Here is a 24,140-nt window from a genome sequence, read left to right as displayed (position 1 = left end):
ATTTCGACTGCATCCTTGAATGGAAACCAAGTGATTTTCTATTTTAAAGATGATTTAACTCTTTAATTAATTAAAGTATATATTAAATGATCTTTAGCACACCACGAGCAGCAGGCCGTTAACAGGAACATTAGTTCTGGCACTGTGCAATTTCTCGCTGGCTGATCAAAAATGCTAAAAAAGATGGCCATAACAAACAATTAAGCAATAGTAAGCAAGATTTACTTCAGCAGATCACCAAATACGGCCATTACGATGCGAAAATTATATACTAATGCATTCGACAAAGGCTTCCTTATTTTGCAGCCTAAAAAGGCGCTACGGTAAATTTTAGGAAAACATCAAACATAAAGACATATTTTCAGAACGGAAACATTTTTTTAAGGTGGAGTATTTCGTGTGAAGGAGCCAGTCATCTAATGAAGCTAAGAAAAAATTTCTTGTCCCGCGTTAGACCTGAGTTAGAGAGACTCGCATCCTTAGTATAGTCGGAAATAGTTATAGTTTATCCATCACAGATTTTCACGAAGTTCTTATGGCAGTCTAAAGCCAGCTTGATCAGCAAGAGTAAAAAGAAACTATGAGAATGTGCGGCGCTATTTTTACAAAGCCAGCAATATTTCACTGAATTTTGTCTAACTATGGTGGTTGTTCATGATTTTGGCACAAATAGTTATCTTTGCTTATTTATAATCCATGATCGTGCGTGATGACCTTGTTTTGAAAGCAGGCGACCTCAGCATATGGTAATCATCCGATTCTCTTATAAAACCACGTATAGCATGTTATTTACGACAAACATGTAAGGCACAAAAAACAGAAAGAGCTATAAATCAGATTAACCTTCATATTTACACACACGCTTACTTCATTTAGTTGTAAAGAGAGTCGATTACGAAGGTCACTTCCTTTGCCGAATTAACAATCAACGGCGTGCCATCTCATATTAAACTTTGGCCTCTGGCAAAATAACTCAGTGAGGTAATTTATGAAGTTCGGCATGGAATAGACAACGAAACTATTGTAAGTTCTGCACTATGATCCACTCTCTAGCTTCTTCTATTCTTCGACCATGAAATAAAAAAAAAAAAAATTTGTTTTTTGTAATACAGTCAGAATTCGACAAAATGTAAAAGCAACATAAATAACCTGAAGGGTTTCGTCATTTCGACTCTGGTCGGAAAGAAAATCGTGTCAAGTTTACGATTCATATCTAAAGTAAAAGCACTGTTTTTGATAGTGCTATACAAAAAAAAGTATGGTATTTCCTTCTAAGAACATACACTCTTGTTAACCAAAAAAGCGGCAATCCGCATTCTTTTACGTCCCTATAGCGCCCAAGAACATTCTACATGTACGAGATAACTTCGGCTCTGCGTTACCTTGATGTCGTATACTGAATTATGTGTGAAGTAACGAGTCAGTGGTATAAGTGGACCCTCTAACAATGAATCTTACTCTTTGTTTTGATTAAGTATACATACGAAAGTACTGCAGGCTACCTAGCTCGACGAAATGTAGCTGGAGGCTAAACTATATTTCAATTATAAACAACATATAAATACTGCAAAATATCTTTTGCAAAACTTCCCGTTTTGTTAGGGTTGACGATTACCATCTACTTCGGCAAGAGATTCGAAATTATCGTTGTTACTTAGAATTTTCTCAGTTAGTTCTAGTTTGATCATATGTTTGTCATAGATCAACAGATCAAATCGAATTGGATCTGTATCAAATGCAGCTCCATAACCTCAGGAATCCCATATGACTCTTGCATAATACGTAATGAAATAAAATAGTCAAGTAAAACGCTGCCAGAGCCCCATTTATCAGCATTCCCTTAACTAGCAAATGAGTGACAGACTATAAACAGTTGTACTAATTTGACCAGATCATGTATTTAAAGCATGTGCGTACATGTACGTTGCATAAGAGTTTAAAATTTCGTTATATTTAAACTGATAGTCCGTAGAAAAAGCAAGGTAAAGAATACCGTGAAACTATTCATTTTCTCATAGCCATATATGGAGACTGTTTTAGGTTCATGCGATAATATCAAAATCTGGCTAATACTATATCCATAGGCGCAATATTCTGCTCGATATTTCCTTACACAATTGACCTATAAAAGTATATTATTTGCTATTTTAGGATATACCTTGCAGATAATTTAAATAGAAAAAAATACAAAAAGACTAAAGTCTATCCAAAGACATCACAGCACACTTAGTATCCAACACAATCGTGTGGATTCTTGTGGGGGTCTGCATTCGTATAAATAAGATTTTACCGTTATTGAGCGGTTCGGACGTTGAACAACGAGCTCGTTATCGTTAATAATTCAACCCTAATAGTCTCAGTTTTCCCGCCTTCCTCGGCAGGCCCTCCCTATTCCCAAAGGGCTTTAGATATATTGAAAAACCTGCATGGTATCAAAATAGACAGAGACCAAAATAGAAACCTTTTCTAGAGTACATTATTGCACACAGAGCAAAAAAGAGAAAATCGTTTGGCTGTGTGTGAAGACCCTGATGAGTTCTCAACGTTGAGCGCACTGGTCGGTCTTATGGTTCACGGTAGCCGTCCGTTCAGTTGTCGTATTACGGTAACGGGACTGATAGAGCTCATTAGTGTGCTCTTGACCAGCTGCAGGTTTCTCCCAGCGAATCTCTTACCAACTTTCTTTTCAGTTTACAAGTTCGATACAAACTATAGGTGGGCCTATTCAAATGCGTGAAACTATAGCCAGAATAATGGGATCTGCATAGTACTTAAATCCGTTAACATACCCCACCGAGTTGATTTATTCATCTATTTATTAATGACCTATAGCAGAGAGACCCGAACGAGGCAACGTCTGTCCGGTTAAAAAGATGTTTCCAGTTCACACCCAGCACTGCCGCTAAGTATTGCTTGAAGCGGCCAGCCCCCAGCCCAAAACTGTATTTATACCGGATTTCGCCTATAGACTATTTCATGTCTTCTTTAATAGGCACATACGTGACGACAACACCCCACGAAATCTATTAGAGTAAATTCATCTGTACACATTTCTACCAGTGTAAGTACCGCTAAATCCTGTGGGAGGGACCTGACGGCCCATTCGGGATTAATCGGGCATTGTAAAGGAACTAATGCGCAATGATAGATATATAATAATAGTATGAAAGCAGACAAGCTGCTCTGCAAAAGCTGGTTGAGTTTTAAGATGAAAAAAGGAGTTGTCCTCGCTGTTCTAAAAAAAGAAAATTCCAATAATATAAAAGATTTTTAAAATATAGCGCATTGCTTTACCCGTCATCATCCGACATCTTGCTTCCAATAGTCCGGCTTCCAATAGTACGGTAAAATTCTTTTACTCAACGTATAGCGATTGGAAATGATCTAGTCCCACCGCACCGCAGCTTATATTTTCTGTCTGCAAAAGAAAGGCTTGTCGAATTTGACGGCCTGATTTCAATACACCAAGCAAATGGTGTTGCTGTGGCCTTGTGTGTCGCTACCTAGGCCTGACCGTCAGGCAGCCTTGTAGCAACGAGATTCGTCGCGACAACTGCTTTAAATAGGCCAGTTCATCCATAGACAGCCTAAATGTACCTCAGCCTCATTAACCTATGATGAAGCTGACATAATTTGCTCTATCAAGCCAGTAAAACAGATTAGCTCTGCCCAGTTAACCTATGCTGTTAAATAAAATCTCAGGGTAAGTAGAATTGCGATAAACGCAGAAAGATATCTAGATAATTTTCTTGCTTAGCGGTTATAGATCGTAAGCGCTACCTCCGCTTGTTCTAAATGGCCACACAACCTAGCTACAAGAAAAGGTCAAGCTTCTGGGAGTTACTCAGTGGATGATCAGGCCATCGACGCTTCACGGCGGCAACAATCGATGTTCGACAGAGATAATGCACGCTACCGAATACGCAAGTCGTACGTCGCTCATTGTGCGAAACATCGGACGGTCCAGGGAACAACATGGCCAGATAGTCTCGATGGAGGACAAGCTCACTTGCTCAAAATGTTTAGGAATTGAAAGTAACAGAAAACGATTCAATATACTCAAGCTGCTGCAATATCGTTTTTAAAACTCTGCTTATATTTCAAGCGCTTCGGCATTGTGTGCCACGCAATAGACTCTAAATAATGTCAAGCTATAAACATTACGATATGTTGGTGCATTGTGTTATCTTTAGGATCACTTTATAACGGAGTAGGACACGCTTTTGCAGCATACTAATTGACATTTGCTAGAATTGTGACCTATAAGACAAGGTCAGAAATGTCTGTATATAAATAGCTAGTTAAACGTTCATTGGGTAATTGCGATATGTATACCAGTAGGTAAGCCAGGAGTCACGATTCAATATTGTTTAAATACTCGCGCAGAGTCATTCGAGGTTATTAACACCCACGTGCATGGCAATATATATATATATATATATATAATATTGGTTCTAAATTACTCCTATAGTACGTGGATGGTATGCGGTTCGTTATTTTAAATTGTTTCCCATTGCATGTTAGAACTACAATTTTGCTTTGTCCTCTTTTCTGGATGTCTCCAACCAGACAAGAAAGGCTAGTAAGGATATTAATATTACCTACCAGTCTAATATAACTAAACATTTGCCGACTGTGTTACAGGGACAACATCGCGTAAAATTCACTCCAGCTTGACCCAGGCGTCGGCAATACCGACTACTCTTTTATTTGCCGCGCTCAGTTTTGAAATCTCAAACAGGTACGTTAGTAATTTCTATGAGAATATTTTGGCAACAAATCTGTCGCACTAGAAAAACGTACATGGGAATTTATACAGTTTTTAGTGCAGCATTATCTATACCTATGCTAGCTCAAATCATTGCATCGTAAAAATCTTCATACACTAGCCATGTACGATGGACGAATGTACCCACTTAGCTGTAAAAAAAAAGGTTCTTGCTGAATAATTACTGCTTTCTTGCATAGTGAGTAGATGATGTATAAAGCTCACCCAACAAGGCCGATTATAGCCCAGAAAAAGTGCTCCCTATTTCTAGGTTAGGTACGGTGAAGATTCGATTGAATGCATTTGAACTAGTTACGTTTTCGACCAGCAGCTACCGATATAAGGTGGATCAATTATTTATCCATTATTTCATATCCTTGTAGTAATAAGGCTTTAAGAATTTGGAGTTGACCTGCCGATTGGACTGTTTTGTATAGTCGACAAAAACGATCGTTCGCTAAAACAAAATATTCCCAAAATAAACTGAACTAATATTGGGAAAATAACATCTTTGAATGTTAGGTTAGGTAATCTTAGGCAAACGTTGTAGTCTGGATAAGCAGATTTGGTTTGGCCCTGGGAGCCAGCCAGCCAGCCAGCCAGCCAGCCAGCCAGCCGTCTGGTAGACTGCCTGACGGCGATATCGAACGTAAAAACCTAGAAGTGAGGCTAGATTAACTGAATGAAATTACTGCATCCACCGTGTTTCATAAATAAAAAAAATCCAGAGCTCTCAGTATTTATTATTTCCGGCATTCTCGTGCAATGTAAGCACACCTTAGTACGATGAATAAGTCAATCTCCTAACTACTGAAATCACTGATCCTTAGCAAGATCCGAAGTATTCCATAGTAATAATATTGGACATGCAGTAATTTGTCCATATCTTCAATGGGCTAGAGTTTCGCGTAGTAAATAGCAAAAATTTATATATCTGTCTTACTTTTTTTGTGGATCATGATATGTTAAGCGTGTCTCACGGTAGCAATATAATTGAGTTAAAAAAATTCAGAAAAAATAGATAACCCTGGAGGACATGTGTCGACCCCCTCAATGATAATTGAAACTGGGATTATTATGCAGCGAGAAAGTATTTTCGATGGGCATGCAAGTTAACGACGTTATTATGACTTTGTTCAGATCAGTCCCACGTTCTCTGTCTATTATGTGCAATACTTATGCAATACATTGCCTGGCCTGGGTAGCGTTGCTGGGGAGTGTCCTTCATGCTGTGAGATTGTCTAGAAGTTAATCACGTAGTAGCGTGAGTTTACTTCGAATAAGCAGATACAGAAGCGTAAAGGTAGTTTACAACTCGGATGCGACAGGAGTTAAAAACGGTCGCTAGCTCAACAGGGTTGCAGAGTCACGGAGGAGCCTACTTGTGGTAAACCAGAAAGGTAGCAGACGTTGATTTTGTTCTCAGACTAACCTCAGGTTTGTGGAGCTAGGTACATCATTCAACCGTCGATGTAACGATCTGTCACAACGACGCCAATCGATTCTCAAATTTTATTAAGAGATCGATTGTATGCTATAGCGATTTGCCCCATCTATTGTATAATATTCGTATCGTACTCTTCATACGTTCATAGCGATACGTTCTTTTTTCTTTTAAAAGAACACAAAACAATCTCCGTATTTAGCTTCAATAATGTTCTCTATCTAACAACTGGAATTATTAGGATTTCTCCGAGCCAGAACAAGTTAACAGATTCTATGACTCTCAACACAGATTGAAAAGTCGTATTCATGCCTTATATAGGGATAAGAAGAGGATAACCTATGAAATGAAATTCGTCGTTACACTCAGGGACAGGTATTGAAATCAGCGTGTTTTTAACTTCACTAGACGATAATTTAAAACAAGCTCAAACAGTAAACTTAAAGGTAGCACTCAGTTTACGGAGCACTTTGATGATTAAGCCTTTACGCGTAAACGCGTACCCTTTTCTCGATGTACATGAATCTGTTAATAGCTGAAAGGCGTACATGACGCAACACAGTTGAAAGGGCTCTATTTGTCCTAATCACGTAGGAACGAACCTCAGATTGTACGTACTTTTGGCCTTCGTAATCCACCTGTATTAGATGCGTTTTTTCTGCCTTCAAATGACCTCCTTTTCTGCGTCATTGTTGAGAGAGGAACAGCGGCTTGAACTGCAGACATTGGCTAAGGAAGCTCTGTGTTTTTAGTTTCCGAAACAGAACACATCAGCCGACTGATTGATCCTTGCTATGTATTAAAAGATAGGATTTTCGATAAAGTTTATAGATGTTTGCAAGTAATTGAATCTCTCTGAGAACTTCAACTTAAAGTACACAGTTATAGACCACGTTTACGATAGAACGAGTAAACGTGTTGGTCTTAACAGTAGACAGAATTATAATATAATGGGAATTTAATTAACCTTAACCTGTAATTTCTGTTTGTAAAACTCTGATCAAGATGTGAAGGCATTTCACTTTCTTTTTTGTCAACTGCAGCTTATAAAAGGTCTATATATGTGGGTCTATATATATATATGTGAGAGGTTGCTTTTCATTTACATTGGCATCATTAACAAGGAAAGATAATTTTGTCGATCTTCGGCATTGTGACATAAACGATGACCTAACTTAGCGTGTACTTGTACATCACGCTAGTATAATGCAATCCCAGTGTCTGCTGAAATGTCTAGATAAACAGGCTGCCAGATACAAGAATGACATGGCTTCTGGAAATCAGTGAACGCATTTAATAAGTATATTAATGTAGTTTTATGGATATGGATGCGAAAAATAGTTTTAATTTATACGAGAACGTATGAAAGTTTACTATGATTGAGCTGTCAGAGTATGGCTTAAGGCTGCCGATATCAGGGGCATTACTCGAAGACGATGGCTGCCTAGGAAGTACCCCAAGTTGATGATTCCTAGTCTTGCGGTAAGTGAAAGACAGGATTTTGCTTAAAGCGAGACGGTTACCACCTGTGTAAAATAGTCGGTAAAAAGTACAAGGATTAACGGACCTAAACCACCTGAATATTGCGTGTTTTCCACATGCGGTTCACTTGAATATGCCTTTGCAGGCCGCACGTTCTAGTGATCGTGACGTTTCTCTCTTTTTAGATAGATACTGCGGGCATGGCGTGCTGTACACGCATGAGGGCTTCCGTATATCAAAGCGCAACTTGTACATATCTGAAACAATACGAAATTCTCGAGGATATTGTTCTTGTGTTTATCTGTATCAGCTAAATTTGACAACGCAGGAACGCTTTGCGCGTGCGGGCATTTCGGCCACACAATAGCTAGCTTTAGCTGAGTTTTCCCAGCAAAACAACTTACTGCCATACCCATGTGTATACTCGCACGTGAGGAAATGTAATTAGTGCCCGCGGCCATTCGGGCTCAACATCGGAGTGCGCTTATTATATTTTTAATTTTTGCAACAGGCCCAGCAACGACCATGGCCTGTGTAAAGGACCATGTAAAGATGAGCGAAAAACATATTCGTGATAGCAATAGCAAGTAATAGTAAACATATGTTATACGCTGTGCAGTTGTCTTTATTATTGAGTATATAGTATTGAAAGTATGAATTTATAATTTGTAGCACAGAACATTATATATATATATATATATATATATATATATATGTAAGTAAAAGTATAACAATAAAATGTTGATTACTTTAAACCAGCAGTTTTTCGCCTTTTAGATTCTCATCCAAAAGCTGCAAAGATTTGCACTTCTTACATAACAACCGTTATCATAAGTGTTCAGCTAAAATACTTATTTGCCATTAAATATTAAAATAACATTGAAGGGTAGCAACGATAAAACTACGTGGATTTTTATTCAGTTTTATGTTTTACAATCTACGCTTTACCCAGGTCTTTTTTCATTCCTTCTGTGCCGGTGCTCAGAAGATAGGTAATTATCTAGCAACATCTAGGGGATCAACACTATTATATGCCTGGCTAATCCCATTTTTCCTGCCAACTAGATGCCGCAGGACAAGAAGTTCTATCGAACCGATTACATTAGTTAATAGAAAAAATCATAGCTAGTTTAGTACACACATGCCCATAGAGCTGAACCCTGCGTAGATTCGTCATGTAAGCTTTAGTATATGCAGCACAACTCCATAATAGCTACAAGTCGCATCAATACTGGAACATCTTATTCTATTGTTTTGGTCATTCTTTCATGACGTAAGTTATCGGACACAATGGAGCGCAACAGGACGTCCACTCATTTTTCAAAGGCGGTCAGATATCTAAGCTCTATAAATTATGCTTATCGATAATCGTTCGCTGTTAACATCCGAGTAAAAAAACAGGCGCGCTACAGGTCTTTTTGCCGGACCCTGTCATATCGAATTCTGGAAGCATGTTTCTGCTCAAATAGGTCTTTCGTCCTTCCAAATATTGTCTATATTCAAATTTTATTTCCTGAGCCATAGCATTAACAATGGGACGCAGGACTTGGAAGCAAAATGTTGGTACGCCATTTTTTCAATAAATATAGACATTTCTCGAGCAATACATGCGATTGCCTAGAGGGTCTGCGCACCTTTTTCACCTACCTAAATTCGCAAAAACATGCTATAGTGCCTGGAGAGACAAGTACGAGCTCACGGTTCGAAGCTTTTTTTAAATTTCCAATAGTAGAGAGAAAAATTGTATAGCAACGCTTATGAGCGTATCTAGCAGGAACAACAACGTGAGATGCGGCAAGTGTCTGCCTTCACATAATGCTCTGCCTAGAAATGGAAAGCATTTGGCAGATAGACGTAAATTCAACAAAGTCGCACCCCGATGCCCAGAAGCAGATAAACAGTGCCTCCACGAACCGTTGCACTCAATCGTGCCTCGACAAAATTACGCTGTACTTGAAAGGCCGCCTTCGATAATAACTTTATCCAGTTATTAGGCAATTCCTTGTAAAATAAAAAAAAAACACAAAATACGAATTTATTCACTTGACACAACAGTATTTGGCATAGGGGCATACGCGTTTCGAACTGTTTATGATATACAGTAGGGCGAGTCAATGCTGAAACGATACTTGGGTCAGATAGGTAAACCAAATAGAGATTGATGAATGTTCCAGTAAAACACTACTTTGAATCTCTTAAATAATCAAACTCCGTGCTGCGAGTAGAACGTTATTAAGGAACTGTGCAGCTGAGATCACATCTGGTTTTTGTTTTTCTCACACAGACTTCCTTATCAGAGCACTTACCTGCTGGCCAATTCAATCAATGATGTATTTGTAATTATATATTCGGCAAAAATACCGTAACTTCACTCTATAGAAATTTGTTCATTCATATAGAGGCAGCGAAACGTTGCTACTCCCACAAGAATATCTATGCATATGTTCCATATAGCTTTGCTGTGTGGGGGGAAAAGTGTACTACCGATTAAATAAAAAAAAAATCAAAAGTAATTAAATGTTCTAAGACTTTATCATGCAAGTAATTCCAGCAAATGATATACATCATTTAATCTCTTACTTTGAATGTAAGCGATCTAAATAATGAACGGCTTCAAATGTAAGTGTATTATTATTATTAAAGTATTGTTATAGTAGATATTAACAATCGATCGTCCGGGTTAAAAATTATCTTTTTTTAAGGAAACACGTGAAATTTTTCTAATTAAAATTCTTTTACAAATCCTTGCGTCCTGTTGACCTCAGTCGCAAGTTTGTCTTCCACTAGGTTAATTAGACTATCCTGTCGCCACAAGTAGGAGGTTTAATAATGTACATCACACAATAATGTAAAACTATTCATAAAAACTAAAATTCGCTCTCTGATTTTATCTCCTGTCAGATTGCTTTGTTCCATCACGAAAGGTGAAAACTAAACTTTACCTTTGTTCCTCCATTCGTATGAGTTGTAATAATCAAATCAATAGATAGAACGTTCAGCTTTGACGACAACCTATACTGCCGTCTGTGAACACAACAAGTCACGGAAACTATCAGTAAAACGCGATAGCTTATTTGAACTGATTCACTGGGTTTCTATCCAGATCACAGTTTAACACAGTCGGACTATTTAAAAAAAGGTAAATTAGAAAAAAGGCATTAGTCCATCGTCTTGGTCATTCCAAGAAGTAAAGAAGGACGAATTAGGGTTATTTTCCGTGCGCACCTATTTCATTCATGAGAGCATATCAAATATATGGCGTACTTGCATTTACCTAAAAATGTCACCTAATTTTGTTGTTGTGTGATAAGCTAACGGTAAAGCGTAAAAGGTGATATTTTCTTAAGGTAAATTATTAATTTTTTTATTATTTATGAGGTTTTGAGGAGGCTCTTGGGTGACCTGTCGTAGTGTAACGAAACTCTTTACGATCTGTTTGAAAACAGCCACGGGTGAATAGTTAGAGCCCACCCTCATCAAGAAGAGAAGGAAAATATAATCAAATTAAGATATTCTCTGTTTTACCCTATTTCATTTGTGCCTCCAAGTGATAACTATGTAGGTGCGGTAGTTGGCTCAAAAATAGCCAATAGTGATTGTATTAACAAGCTTTACGTTGTTGACAGCGGACGTGAAGGTCGGTACCGATTGAATTTAAGGCAAGCCGAAATGGAGAACGCCTCTCAGTGGTAGACGCGAGTTGAATATACATGGAACGATGCTGCTGTGTTTACAAATAACACATGTTATAGATTTCAACTAAATGTTAGAACCAAAGAAGTGCTACGAAATTTTCGAAGACAGAAAACGAAAAGATCAACGGTAATACCTAAATAGGCTAATGGCATGAACAAATCGAACTATTTTCAGGACCACTTCTGACTACAGCAAAAATGAGGCTTTTATCTATAATCGTCGCGATTACTGCTAAGTGCGCCATTGTAGCCAGAGCGAAACTTTTTGAGTGAGTACTATTTAGAAAATTAGCTAAATACAGCAGATTCATTTTTGATTCGGGCGCAGAACACGTACCTATAGACTACGAATGCATGTTTTGTTAATGTGATGTTATTAGCAGCCTGCCAACTACTTCAAGCGTAAATCCCGTAAAACTAAACCCCCAGCCATAAATAATTAACTTCTACTCAGCTTAATGCATTTATGCTGTATTGCTATAGCTATGCATTCTGCATTTTTGAAAAAAATCTACGTAGAGCATTTTATCATATCACTATAACTATAAATTAATGCTACATATACAGGTCATGCAGGCCGACTGCCATGACAATCTCGAAGGTGCTGCGTCTTTGGCACTCTTAAATACCCCAGCTTTATCTTCCGTATAGAATAAATACAGGGTAGAAAACATACGTATTATTATTATTAATTAATAAATATTACGAATCGAATTTGCACTTACAAAATATACACAATTTCTACATGAAGCATGTTTGTAATGGTACTTCTAATGAATAATTTTTTCATGCACATTGTACTCGCATGTATCATAACTTTGAGGTACTTGATGATCAGTATTTCCTAATGTAATTCAATGTTCTAACATAATCTTTCACAATGAGGAGCGCTCCTTTGGTCAAGCCAACTTATCAAGCGGAATTCTTCGCCAGCAATATGAAGGTGCACCGACAGCCATCTGCGATAAAATACTAACATTATTGACAAAAAAACGCATTAAACAAGTATGAGCTTGAAGTATTTGTCATTCCAGTCGTCCCTTAATAATCTATCGAGTGTCTACGGTGCTTGCAGTGTTCATAGAAACCCAGATTACACATCGGGATGCAACGTGCGTTTTGAAGAGCCTCTGAAGAGCGATACGGCCTTCTTCAACCAGTTTATTGATGGAGCCAGTTGCCTGACGGATAATTTTCTTCAGAAGGGTGAAGAGGCCAACCCGTACGAGTGGGTTTTTCAGCCGAGTTTGTTTAGCTATTATTTACGTTTTTATCAAGTCGTCTTATGGTTAGCACAATAACAATAGCTGATGCAAAAAATTAATTTTCGAACCGAAAGGGAGGAAAGCTACAACGATAACTGATGACCGGCATAAGTGTCCACCAATAATAGTCGCCTAATACTCTTTCGTATATAAGACAAACATCCATTTGATTCTATACGACAGCCAGTGACATGTTAATCAGGCAACTTGAATCATCTGTTTTTTACGGTTAGTCTGCAACTTCCATACATCCCTGTGACCGGAAACGTCGACGACCAGCTAACCGCATACTTCCCGGAAATTGTTGGGCCGGAATCAATTGCCGTGGTGGAAGAAAAAGACTTGGCATATACAGGAGCGGATGACGGCTGGATTTATAAGGTACGTGTGTGAATGACGAATTTAAATTTCCTGAAATTCAATAGCATTTTTATTTTCATCGAAGCATATTTTCGAAAATAGGATCGGGTCGGAATAGGTTATGGCTAAACTTTGCAAAAATAGCTTTGCATTTTAGCTTTGGTGCATCTAAACGAACCCTTTTTTTGTATTTCAACGGCGGGTTAAGATTTATTTTGGGACCTAGCAAGGAGCCTAGAGCAGCGCGTAGCAAAACTATGCAATGAGTACTCTTCGACAAACTTCTGCACAAAAAACTTGCGGAAAAATACGAGCTAAACTCAGTTTATATGTTAGATTAGGCATACTAAGCAGCCTATACTCGCGTGATTCCGCTCACATAGGACTGAGCTTTGGGCCTTTGCCCGTGACCACGCACTATTAACACCTGTGTGCATGACTGAAACCTGCAAGAGTATGCCTGGATAACCCATCACTTCCGGTGAAAATGCGTGCCAATGTTTCAAACCTCTTCTATTTATTATTCCGTCAGTTTGGGACCTGATTAAAATTAACGAATGGCTTTGATCATGTCTGCGTCGCCCAAATCTCTCTGTGTACTGTGTTTGTCTATTTTTACATTTATATGTTATACTCTGAGTGGGCAACGTTCGAATGGTCTAGAGGTCTACGTAGACTACTCATAAAGCTATGTCGACGTGTACACAGTTGATTTTAGTTTGATGAAATGCTCAGATCGTTATAACGTGATACCGAGGCTAGCTTTGAGGCCAAGGGGTAAACGTGTGATAGGATGGGCAGTGAGTCCCTTCGATCACTGCTCTTTCTGAGTCCACTGCGTTCTGGAAGCTGGCTTCCACGACCTAGCCAGTGTCGTGAATCAAGAGATTAGCATTCTGTGTAATAATATTCTATCTAAAAATGGCTTTTTTTGCTACTTTAATTAAGATTAAGAGGCCAATACTTTACCATCAAATAAAAAAAAGTGCTTCTTTTGTGCGAAAATGGATTTGAATCATTATAGCTTTACAGAATATGGATTAACTAATACACACAAGTTCGTATGGGTCAATCATTTTAATTTCAGATCGATTTATTGACAATGAAAGCGATCAAACTTGCAACAGCCTGCAATGCTACCGGAGTCACCGAATGCCGACCTCAAGGTATTCGGGCTACTTCTGACAACAAACTCTATTTCGCCGATTCTGCTGGTCTATGCCTTTATGATATCGCTACAGGTTTGTATTATTTCTTTTTTTTATGTACGTATCTAGTACATTCCGTACATGCACAGGTATTTACTTGCAAAAATAAATGAATCCATAGGCTAAGAGCAGCTAGACCCCATAAATACGAAATGGCATTAATGCGATTTACGGACTAGTGTATATATGTACATGTTAATATTATGACAATACACCTTTCAATAAGGCAGCCTGCAATTTGTGTTCTTTCATAAAACAGACAACGTGACCGTTCTTGTGCCTAGATTGTCAAAGGTGAATGGTAAGGCCATAATGCTACCCAACGACCTGGATGTCAACGAAGATACAAAAATGATTTACATGAGCGATAGCAGTACGAAATATTCTAATACCAACATTCTTCGAGGAACACTTCTACATGATAATCACGGACGGTAATAAAACTGTTATGGAACAAGAATGACGGGGCTTTAGCTGCCCGTCTACGCAATTTTATTAATTTTATTTATGTAAAGATATTATAACTTAATCGCTAATAGATCATTTCAATACGAGTATGTAATAAAAGAAGCAAATGCTATTTTTTTTTTGCGTAACAGCGTACTGGCTTACAGTATCGAAACTAATCGGGTGTCAGTTCTAGTGGACGGCCTGAGCTTCCCCAACGGTATCCAACTGTCGCACGATAAAAAAACCCTCTTGGTCAATGAGATGAACAGGCGACGAATTTTACAGGTTACGCTCGACGGTGCCTCAAAAGGCAAGTAAAGATTTCGTTAAATAACGATGCACTACAGGATGGGGCAAAATGTTCTGGCTTTGACTCTCATCTTATTCTTTCAATCTTTAGAAATATATCAAATGCAGAACGTTCTATTCATTTACTTATGTTTCCTGAAGCAGGCAATTATACGGTGTTTACACCATCAATGCCAGGAGAGCCTGACAACATTCGTGCCGCGTCTAATAATAGCTATTGGGTGGCAATAAACCTCGCCCGTAACGGTAGCGAAAAGGTCCTTTTTGATTACCTCTCCAATAAGGTAAGTAACCAATATGTTTCTACCCTTAATTACCTCGTATAGCTCAAAAGTATAAATAATTCAAAAAATTGCAAGCATTAATTTTTATGACGATTTGTATGTTTACTCAGCACTTTTTTATCGAATAGCAAATTGTGTTACCTACCGATCGGCCTAATTTTTTGCTGTGTAACTCCCTTTATAAAACCAACTTCTTTTTTTTTTCCACTGTGTTTCAAAATTCCATATAAAAGAGACTAGGTTCTTTTATAATAGCCGTACTAGTCATCGACCGCATCAATAAGCTTCTTGCTATTTGTTTATATTTACTCATTTGGCAGGCATGCGCCACTGAAAATTTCGTAAAGATGAACAACCTGGTGGCAGAGTATCTGAGACTTGTCGCACAGACAACTCATCGAGTGGACTATATCGACGTGGCCGATAGGGTAAATGGAGGTTGAAACATGATATATATGTATATACGTATGCCGAGCGTCCAGGACAAATTCGGATAAACCGTGTAGGCCTGTTTGCCCTAAAAGGTATCCGCTCATTGCCTATTCCTGGTACTAGAAAAAGCGAGATTTGACTTAAAACTGCACAATCATCGTCGCGGACAACGATGCATCGTTGTTGAAGTCTCAGTAAAGATTAGTTGCTATGCATTCGCTTCAAGCTGGAGAAGCCTCGCCGAGATTATACACTTCCTTTGTTGGCCGAAATCGGCGGCCCATGTTATTGCAAGTTTCTATGCGGATTCCCAAAGATCCAAGGAAGTTTTTATATAGGAAAAAGGAAATAGCCCAAAGGCTCAAAATTCATCAAAAAGGTTCAAAAACCGTTTCTGATAACCCTGGCTTTTTGATAGATAAATTAACAGTTTTTTTTTTTTTTTTTTTTGAGAAAGTATTTATTGCTAATTCAGGCGAGCTCCAACGCCGCCAAGTCTTCTTAAGACTTTTGCATCTTTTGGATCCTTCGGTCTTTTTTGAACCTCTATATTTCTGGGAATTTTTGATCTGCTATTGGACCAAAATTTAGCTACTCTTGAGCGGTGGGTCAAGCGCACTCTAACGAGTCTACACTTAACGCACTACTATTGAAAACATGTCGTTTCGGAGTTAGAAAAAATATTCTGAAAATGACTAGTGGAACACTAAACTTACGTTTGCGAACCCATTTTTAGCGTGCCAGGTCAAGATGGGCTAATCCTAACCAAATTTTTTGATGGCATTTCAATGGTGTAAAGTTTGATAACGAGGCGATAGCTGAATATATGTACTGATGAAAAACCTCGTAAACGATTAAACTGCCCTTAACGGTAAGTTTAACGTTAAGTCCCTAATTGAAGCTGTAATCGAGGTAAATCGATGCTAAAAATATCACATACAGTGGGGGCGAAAAATGTCGCTGAATCATCTGTTTTTGTTTAAATACAGAGATTTTCTGTTATAACATAGAGATCTAACGATATCTATGCATTTGTCGAATAGTCTTCTAAAAATTCATGAAGTTGTAAAGGTTTTGACACCTCAAACGTCTAATCCCCCAAAACATCGTCAGTAGGATCGACTGTGAACCACGAGAACATTTTCACCATGTCTACAGCATTGCACTTATACGGACTGATAAACGTTGTTGTTTCTCTTGCACCACAAGGCGTCGGCGACCGTTGCAGTCCTCGTCTGATCTGTCTGCTTGTTCCGTGCCGCGCTATACCCCGGTCGCTCTTCTATTGCGCTCTCGCTGAAACACTAAACATCTGCCGAAAATAAACAATAATGATACCTAACTCTATAGGCAAGGGAGGAAATACAAGCCATTGTAAACATGGGATGTATCTCCGCCTCGAACTAAAGATAAGCTTCGTGCATATCGAAGTGCTTCTTTTGTTCAGTCCGGTAGAGCTGTTTGTATCATTCTCATGAAATAATGCAAGGCGGACGTCCTCCTGGATAGATTATGGCAGGTTAGCAGGCGTCTATTTGAGTCTGAAAATACTTCTGAGTATATCAAACTATGGGCTGTTATGACGAGGTTTGAGCTTACCAGCTGCGTATTTCTGGATATCTCGAAGGGCGGCGTCGTACTCGTTGACGTCAAGTCAGTCTGAAATGAGAAAAAGTTCATTAAAATGCTTTTAAAGTTTGTAGGTTTGGCAACCTTGTTGAAACGATCTGCCTTGGGACTGTTGTGCGGACATTTGGCAAGGAAACGCGCAAAGCCCCAACATGTAAGAGGCTTTCTGGCACTTACCTTGGAAGACAGGCAGTTTGGCCACAAGTACGTTGATAATAAAGGAACTCATTGTGCCAAATGTGTTCTATTTTTAAAGGTCGAACACGTTTTTGCCATAAAGTGAAGTCGGTGACAGGTGCAACCTTTGCCTTAAAGTATTGGTGAACATTAATTGGAATACCTTTTTGGTCAGATATATTTAAATGAGATGTGAGAGCACTGATGATCAATCAGTCTTACTCCCGACGAGTTTATAGATGTTTGCCAGCCTAATTGATGAGCGTTGTTAGGGTGCGGAAACGTCATCACAGATGCCTTACCACTATACGTTTGTTATTGTTCACGGCTTCAGTTGAGTTCGTATGAGTTCGTATCGGAGATGGCTTCGCATCAAGGTAGCTTCTTACTGATCGATGCCGATGGAAAAATTACCAAAAGGTTGGTACGGTTCAGTTCACCCACCATCGCTACATTTAATGTTGTTTCTTCGTGAAAACTTACCCAAACTTCTTATTTTGTTACAGATACGCATCGAATCGATTTGATTTCTTTTCAAATCCGGTAGAATATAAGAAACAACTCCTGATCGGAAACGATCGAAACCCATATATTGTCGTTGTTGAAGGACTTGTATAATCTATACGTATGTAAGCTATGCTCTTGAATTCGCATCGAAATAAAAATTTGCATAAATCTCTTTTTAATTACCATCATGGAGTTTTTTTTCAATGTGTATAAAGGTAACTTGATGTTTATACACATTTCATAGGTAACATATATAAAAAATGAATTTTATATACACGTATACATTGAATACGCCAAAGGTTCATGACAATTGTGAAACCTCAAGTAAAGCCTCAGTATGCCAATTGTCGTAATAAAGAGCGCAGTAACATTTTGTACCGGGTTTTACTGTGATGTCCACAGCAATCGGCTTTGTTATTATTGGTGTCGAACGCCATGTTGGACTAGCCAGCCCGGTGGCAAGCATATACACTTCGCCCCCATTCGTGTATAATACCTTAGGGGAATCGACTTGACCACACAGAACTTAAAAAGGCCAAACAGCGGTGTTTTACCTTTTCCCACAAAAAAAAACGATCTTCTTGTGGCAATCATAAAGGGTAGCACATTCATCACTATAGTAACCTCGACACTTAATTTCCTATTCAATGGAGTTCGATTGCAGTGTTTACTTAGGTATCCGCTTTTAACAGTGCAATATACTATTCAGGTTTAATGGATAACAAAGTCGAAGCTATTTTGAAAGGCGTACAGGTGTTTGATGACCACAGCATTGGATGACGGGTTGCTCTTTCAAGCCAGTACCATTGTAACAAATAGGAAGACAAAATATGTATTATTATTTTTATTTTCTTTAAAAAAAAGCTCATCACCGCAGGAAATACATCATTAAAGGAGTATAGTGCATCTTCATGCATTTCTGACTGATCTAGCAGATATCTCTACCCGTAACTTCTATTACAAATGTCGGGTGTCGAGGTACACCATCAACTCCTTCAAAAATCGTTTAGGATTACGTGATTAAGCGGTATGGACGTTCTGTTGCAACCCGTTTACATTGGAGTAAAATAGTCATAACTTTTCGAGCGCTAGTATAGTTATTTAGAAGTTAACGCGGCATGTCTACACGGATCTTTTACTTTCGCGCATCATTACCATCCAGCCATTTAAGCAAATTCATCAGATGTTTAATTCCAATAGGAACGCAAGGTTCGCATCCCCTAGAGGCATTCGATTTAGTTTTCGCTTCTGGTCAATAGCTGTAGAATATATGTAAATAACCCTAAGTTATCCTTGGTTTTTATAAGTATATAGTCGGTTACAGATTCAATTGACGCTCGAAAAGAAATGAACGAATCCATCTCAAAGTTCCTTAAAAAAAACTTGAGTTTAATGTTGGTTTCCATCAACACTACGTTGACTGCTGTCAGATCGGACTGCTGTAAAAGTAGGTCGTATTGGACACCTTGCGGTGCCTGAGCAAAACGTGGAACGGCGAACGCAGTGACCGCATCGATTTCGATTTTTCATTTTAGCGTACGTGTTGCATCATACAGGGCTTTGAAACTCGCCCATAGTTCCGATGCTAGTAACTTCTGCTAAATTCAATTCTAACTTCTGTCAATTTAGTCTATTTAGGGATTTTAAGTTGAAAACTATCCAGATGTGTTTAGAGATGTATAGCCAGAAAGGTATCGACCGTTATTCGCAAATCGGGTTCGAACATGTTAGAGTTCGCTAGTTAAACTAGTATTGTGACATTAGAAGAGAAGGACTGTAGCTAAGGATGATCTGAGAAAAATGTCTATGAATTCGCACGCTGAACCAAACGGCGTGCCTATGGTGTTGGGTTAAAAAAAAAAACCGTGTAACTGTCAAACCGAGTTGCTTTCCAAAAACGTATTACGCTGAAGATAGATAGCAGAACCTGCCATGAATACGTGAAATGAACCCCTGACTTCATCTAAATATATAATTTCGTAAACTTAATGAATTTTATGAACGTTCGGGCTCAAGCAAGCAGTTGTCATAAATTAAGATCGGATCACAGCATATTTCAAGTGCAGTCTCTGGCAGGCTATGTTGAGACAATAGAAAATTTCCCGACTCGTTTACCCCGAAAAAGGTACACGCATATTGCCAAAGCCCGTTCGGTGTGCTTGTGTATGTCGTTGGGCATCTGGTTCTGGTTTAAAGCCGTGGTAGATGACGCAATATAGAAACAGGGAGGTGGATTTTTGACCTTATTCTTGGAACGCGTTTATTTCCTACATCAGCCTCCCGCCAAAGACAGATGAACTAAGAGCAAACCAAAAAGTAACGAAAGCCCGTCGTCGGCATATCGATACATAATCCCTAATTACTTGGCCAAGCTCGGTAGTAATAGGAAGAGTTCCCAGCATAGCCAGCGATCGATGGCAGACATATTTCGTCTGCTGAGGACTAGAGAAATATCAAACACACACAGCTGAACGAAACACAGTAGAGGAACATATTTATAAATCAGTTTCTCCAGCGGCTTCAGATAAGGCTATTTACTACCTTTGCTGCGACCGACGCTATTATCTTGATATATTGCACAACTGATATTATTGCCCAAGTAATTTCAGCAATTTGTTTTCAGGAGCAACTGATACATATTTGTAAGAGATCTTTCGAACCTTATGTACTGCATAGTTTAAGAGGAGCGATTATGTGATCAGACTAAACTGGGAAGATAAGTTATGAATGGAAAGGAAATCTAACATTGAGAAATGAACCGCAAAGGACTTCTTCTAATGAATTGTAGACAATGCCTTTAGCGCGTTGGTACTTCCGTTGGTAACTGACCGGTTATTCAGTTAGTAACTTTAGAGTGAAAGTTTTGTGCTGGTATTGTTACTTTGATCTGAAAATAACGGCTGTATAACACTGCTTTGGCTACTATCTCTGCTGCCGCTATATTAGTATATGTACACGTGCCTTGTAATATAGCACGAAATCTGCCTCCAGTAACTTCCGTTACGGCTGTTTTCCGAACAACTGACCCCCTCCCCCCGCCCCGAACTTAGGGTAGTAGTTAGCTCATCCGTGGAACGCACCCGCGCGGGGACCACGGGCCTCTCCACAAGGGTTACGCCAACCCAAGTTGGCAAAGCGAAACGTGCCAACGGCTTACCCTTACACGCACTGTTGATGTAGCTGAGATGCGCAGGCTTGCTATACGACCGTAAATGAACCTTGAAGGTTGGAGGAAGTCCTGTTTCAAATTGAGCAGCAGCGCCAAAGTAAAAGAGCGGACATAAATCTGAAAGCTATTATCCGGTGACAGACACAAATGGTACAGCCAGGGACATGCGCGCGCATAGGCTTTAGCTAAATTTGCCCTGCTGCTGTAAACGCCTATTTAATTGTTGATGGTGATAAAGATGATGACTACATGACGGCTGGTTTCTCCTTCTCGGAGAACAGCGCCCCCGCAAGTACACGATGCACTAGGTACCCAAGCCGTTTGATCGGTTGCCCAAACTTTTGCTTAGAAAAGGCAAAAATAGGACAGCAAGATGATGCACGTCAGCAACGTTTTATGACATGGCCGGTATAAACGTGTAGATATGTCTATAAATTAGGGGGATAAAGCGCATTAAAGCCAGGGTCAGAAAAAGGAGCAGTGAAATTAGAACGGCTCTCACGAAAGCACTCTCTTGAAGACTGGCGAAGTGAGAAGTAACAGAAACAAAATGGCCGTCGGTTTGGTCGTCTGTATGTGCATAGGCAACCTCAATGTCTTGCAAAGATGCGCCGATACACAAGCAACTAACAGGCTAGACCGAGCGCTAATCAGAGAAATGATAGGTGAATTGATGGAAGCAGTCTCTGGGCGATAACTCCTAGTGTGGGAAGTGTCTATGTACTTAAAGTGTAGTAGAATGCAGACATAGCAAAATAGTAAATATATCTAACACTTTACGCACGTATCTCAATATCAATATATAATTAGGACTTCGTCTCCTAATACACTGAAGCTGCTCTGCCTAATTCAGACTGCATCGGCATGCGGATATACGGCAATAAATACAGCTGCGTGCTCTTCTGGTTTAGACTGTATAATAACTGATACGACGTTGAACCGATACGGAAATAGAGAAGCAGCTCTTTTTGTGACGTTTGCAAAAAAAAGAGGGAAAGGAGTGGCTGAGGTCATGAAGAATTCTTTGTTGAGTTACATCAGGGATACGGAGCGAACCTTCAAACGATATAACAGGATATTTTGACATTTTGTATTGCTACCATGAGCGTCGACTAGTTTTATCTGGCTGTACCCAAAAAGTATTATTATCATATTTTATGATGTTCCACCGGCTATGCTCTTAAAATCAAATACGATCTAATTATACGCTTGCTAGTTTTCAACACAAGATATTCAACTATGCTTAGTTTCAACCTGAAGTGTTTCTACCCAATAAATGGCTGAATATTCTGATACAAAACATACACTTATATAACATAGATTTTTTTTTGTTTCTTCTGGATCTCGGAGAGACGAACGAACTCAAAAGGAGAATGAATGAATTTTAAACAGAACCCTGATCTTATGATACTCAAGTCTTTCGTATACAGTTGCCAAAATCCAATCTAGAATAATACACGGTTCTTCAGCCAGTGAAACAGAGAGATATTTTATGTGCAAACTACATTCATAATAACTAGGCTGGAATAGAATTTATGCCATTGTTTTACTCACCCCAGCGTGCCCCTGAGATCAGTAGGCAAATAGGTTACTCCCTAAGCTATCACGGGGATATTATCAATGTATCTACAAACATAAAATCATCTCGTATGCCTAACATAGTGGTTTATTATCATTACAGTTATGTGTTTCCTTCCCTAAAATAGAGCATATTCCTTATTCATCTATGGTATTGTGTGATGATAGCACAAGATTCCTTTATGCAATAACACTTAAAGTAACAAAAACTGTAAATGTTAACGAAAGATCTACATGTATATACAATGTACCCACCAGTTCTTCTCCGCTTATACAATGCAGTCTTAATTAATGTTCGTCATAGTTTGCCATTGTCAAAGGGCAGAGGTTATAATTGAAAGAGGCTGCACATAGCGCTGGTGATATCGTAGCCACGTTCCTGGATCGGATCGAATCGGGCAGAACACAAAAGGTTCAATTTAACAATCCTTTTGTAAAGTTTTCTGTTGTACTCCTCAAGGCACCGCTTTTTGCTTGCTTAACTGCCATACATATGTTTGTCCTTTGCACTACGAATTGGCTTAATTGGCGCCGACTGGACCGCGTATAGGGGAACCTTTGAGATCTACGAAAAGTGCAGACCGGAAAACCCCTACGCGGGCCCTCAGTTGAAGAATATATTGTTGGCCAAGGGAAGACCGTCATATTCCATTGTCGAATACGCGCATTCCCCTTCACCATTATTCTGTAGTGCTGCTGACTGAATCGCTGGAGGCAGGAGAGCAGAAGGCCAGCAGCAACTCATAGATCCTGCCCCCAGATCGAAAAGTCACTTTATACAACTGAACAGAACCTTATAACGAATTTCGCGGAAACGAAGGCTGAGACTGTCCGAAAGTGCAGTAGCTAAAGAAATCAAAGGTGTTCGAAATTTTTTCAACACGCTAAGACCGAAATGGTGAACTAGTATTAATTAATGAGAACGGTTTTGCGTTTCCAAGACAGAAATCATACGAGCTCGATGCTGGCTCATTGTGCGATAGCTATAATTTATTATCCATTAATTTAATGGATACACACAGCTTTTTTTCGCCCTAACAGTTTAAGTCAATGATATATTGGCTGTTATTAGCGACGACCCTTACTACTGGCAGCCTTTGAAATCTATTATTTTTTACACCCTTTGAAGGTACAAAATTCGTCCTATTAAAGGAGTTTTGCTAGGACCAAAGGTGATAGCCGCAGAGAGCAAGGTCGGGACTATGGATCGGGTGAGGCACAACACGTCAATTAAACTCGTACGATTCTTAGAGAACTACTGAAAACGGGCAAGACTGGCCGTTGTCATGATGACGCATGACTGCCCTTATATTGGACGCATATTCGGATGCATTAAGCAGCCGAACTGTTTATGGAGATCAAGTGAGGTGACGTCTCGATTAT

The 24,140-nt window shown here is 39.1% G+C and overlaps 1 protein-coding gene across 4 annotated transcripts; it reads left to right on the top strand.

Annotated features, from left to right (window-relative positions):
* The first annotated feature begins 4,313 nt into the window (after positions 1–4,313).
* LOC111263188 (adipocyte plasma membrane-associated protein) lies at positions 4,314–18,193 on the top strand. Of its 4 annotated transcripts, XM_022838077.2 has the most exons (12): positions 4,314–4,341; positions 4,645–4,741; positions 11,565–11,658; positions 12,465–12,617; positions 12,888–13,035; positions 14,102–14,255; positions 14,482–14,656; positions 14,822–14,982; positions 15,126–15,265; positions 15,586–15,693; positions 17,838–17,923; positions 18,010–18,193. In XM_022838077.2, the coding sequence occupies exons 3-12, from the start codon at positions 11,588–11,590 to the stop codon at positions 18,119–18,121; spliced, it is 1,308 nt and encodes a 435-aa protein (XP_022693812.1). In that variant the 5' UTR covers positions 4,314–4,341; positions 4,645–4,741; positions 11,565–11,587; the 3' UTR covers positions 18,122–18,193. The 4 variants fall into 4 exon arrangements, 3 of the variants coding, with proteins under 3 accessions (XP_022693812.1, XP_022693811.1, XP_022693813.1); XM_022838076.2 differs by lacking the exon at positions 11,565–11,658 and having other exon boundaries at positions 4,320–4,337; XM_022838078.2 differs by lacking the exons at positions 11,565–11,658; positions 18,010–18,193 and adding an exon at positions 17,394–17,530 and having other exon boundaries at positions 4,320–4,337.
* Positions 18,194–24,140: the final 5,947 nt, after the last annotated feature.

This window comes from Varroa jacobsoni, unplaced genomic scaffold, assembly GCF_002532875.2.
Source record: "Varroa jacobsoni isolate VJ856 unplaced genomic scaffold, vjacob_1.0 scaffold_742, whole genome shotgun sequence".
In the NCBI taxonomy this organism is placed as follows: Eukaryota; Metazoa; Arthropoda; class Arachnida; order Mesostigmata; family Varroidae; genus Varroa; species Varroa jacobsoni.
Note: the sequence above shows the minus strand (reverse complement) of the source record. Positions and strands in the feature narration are given on the sequence as shown.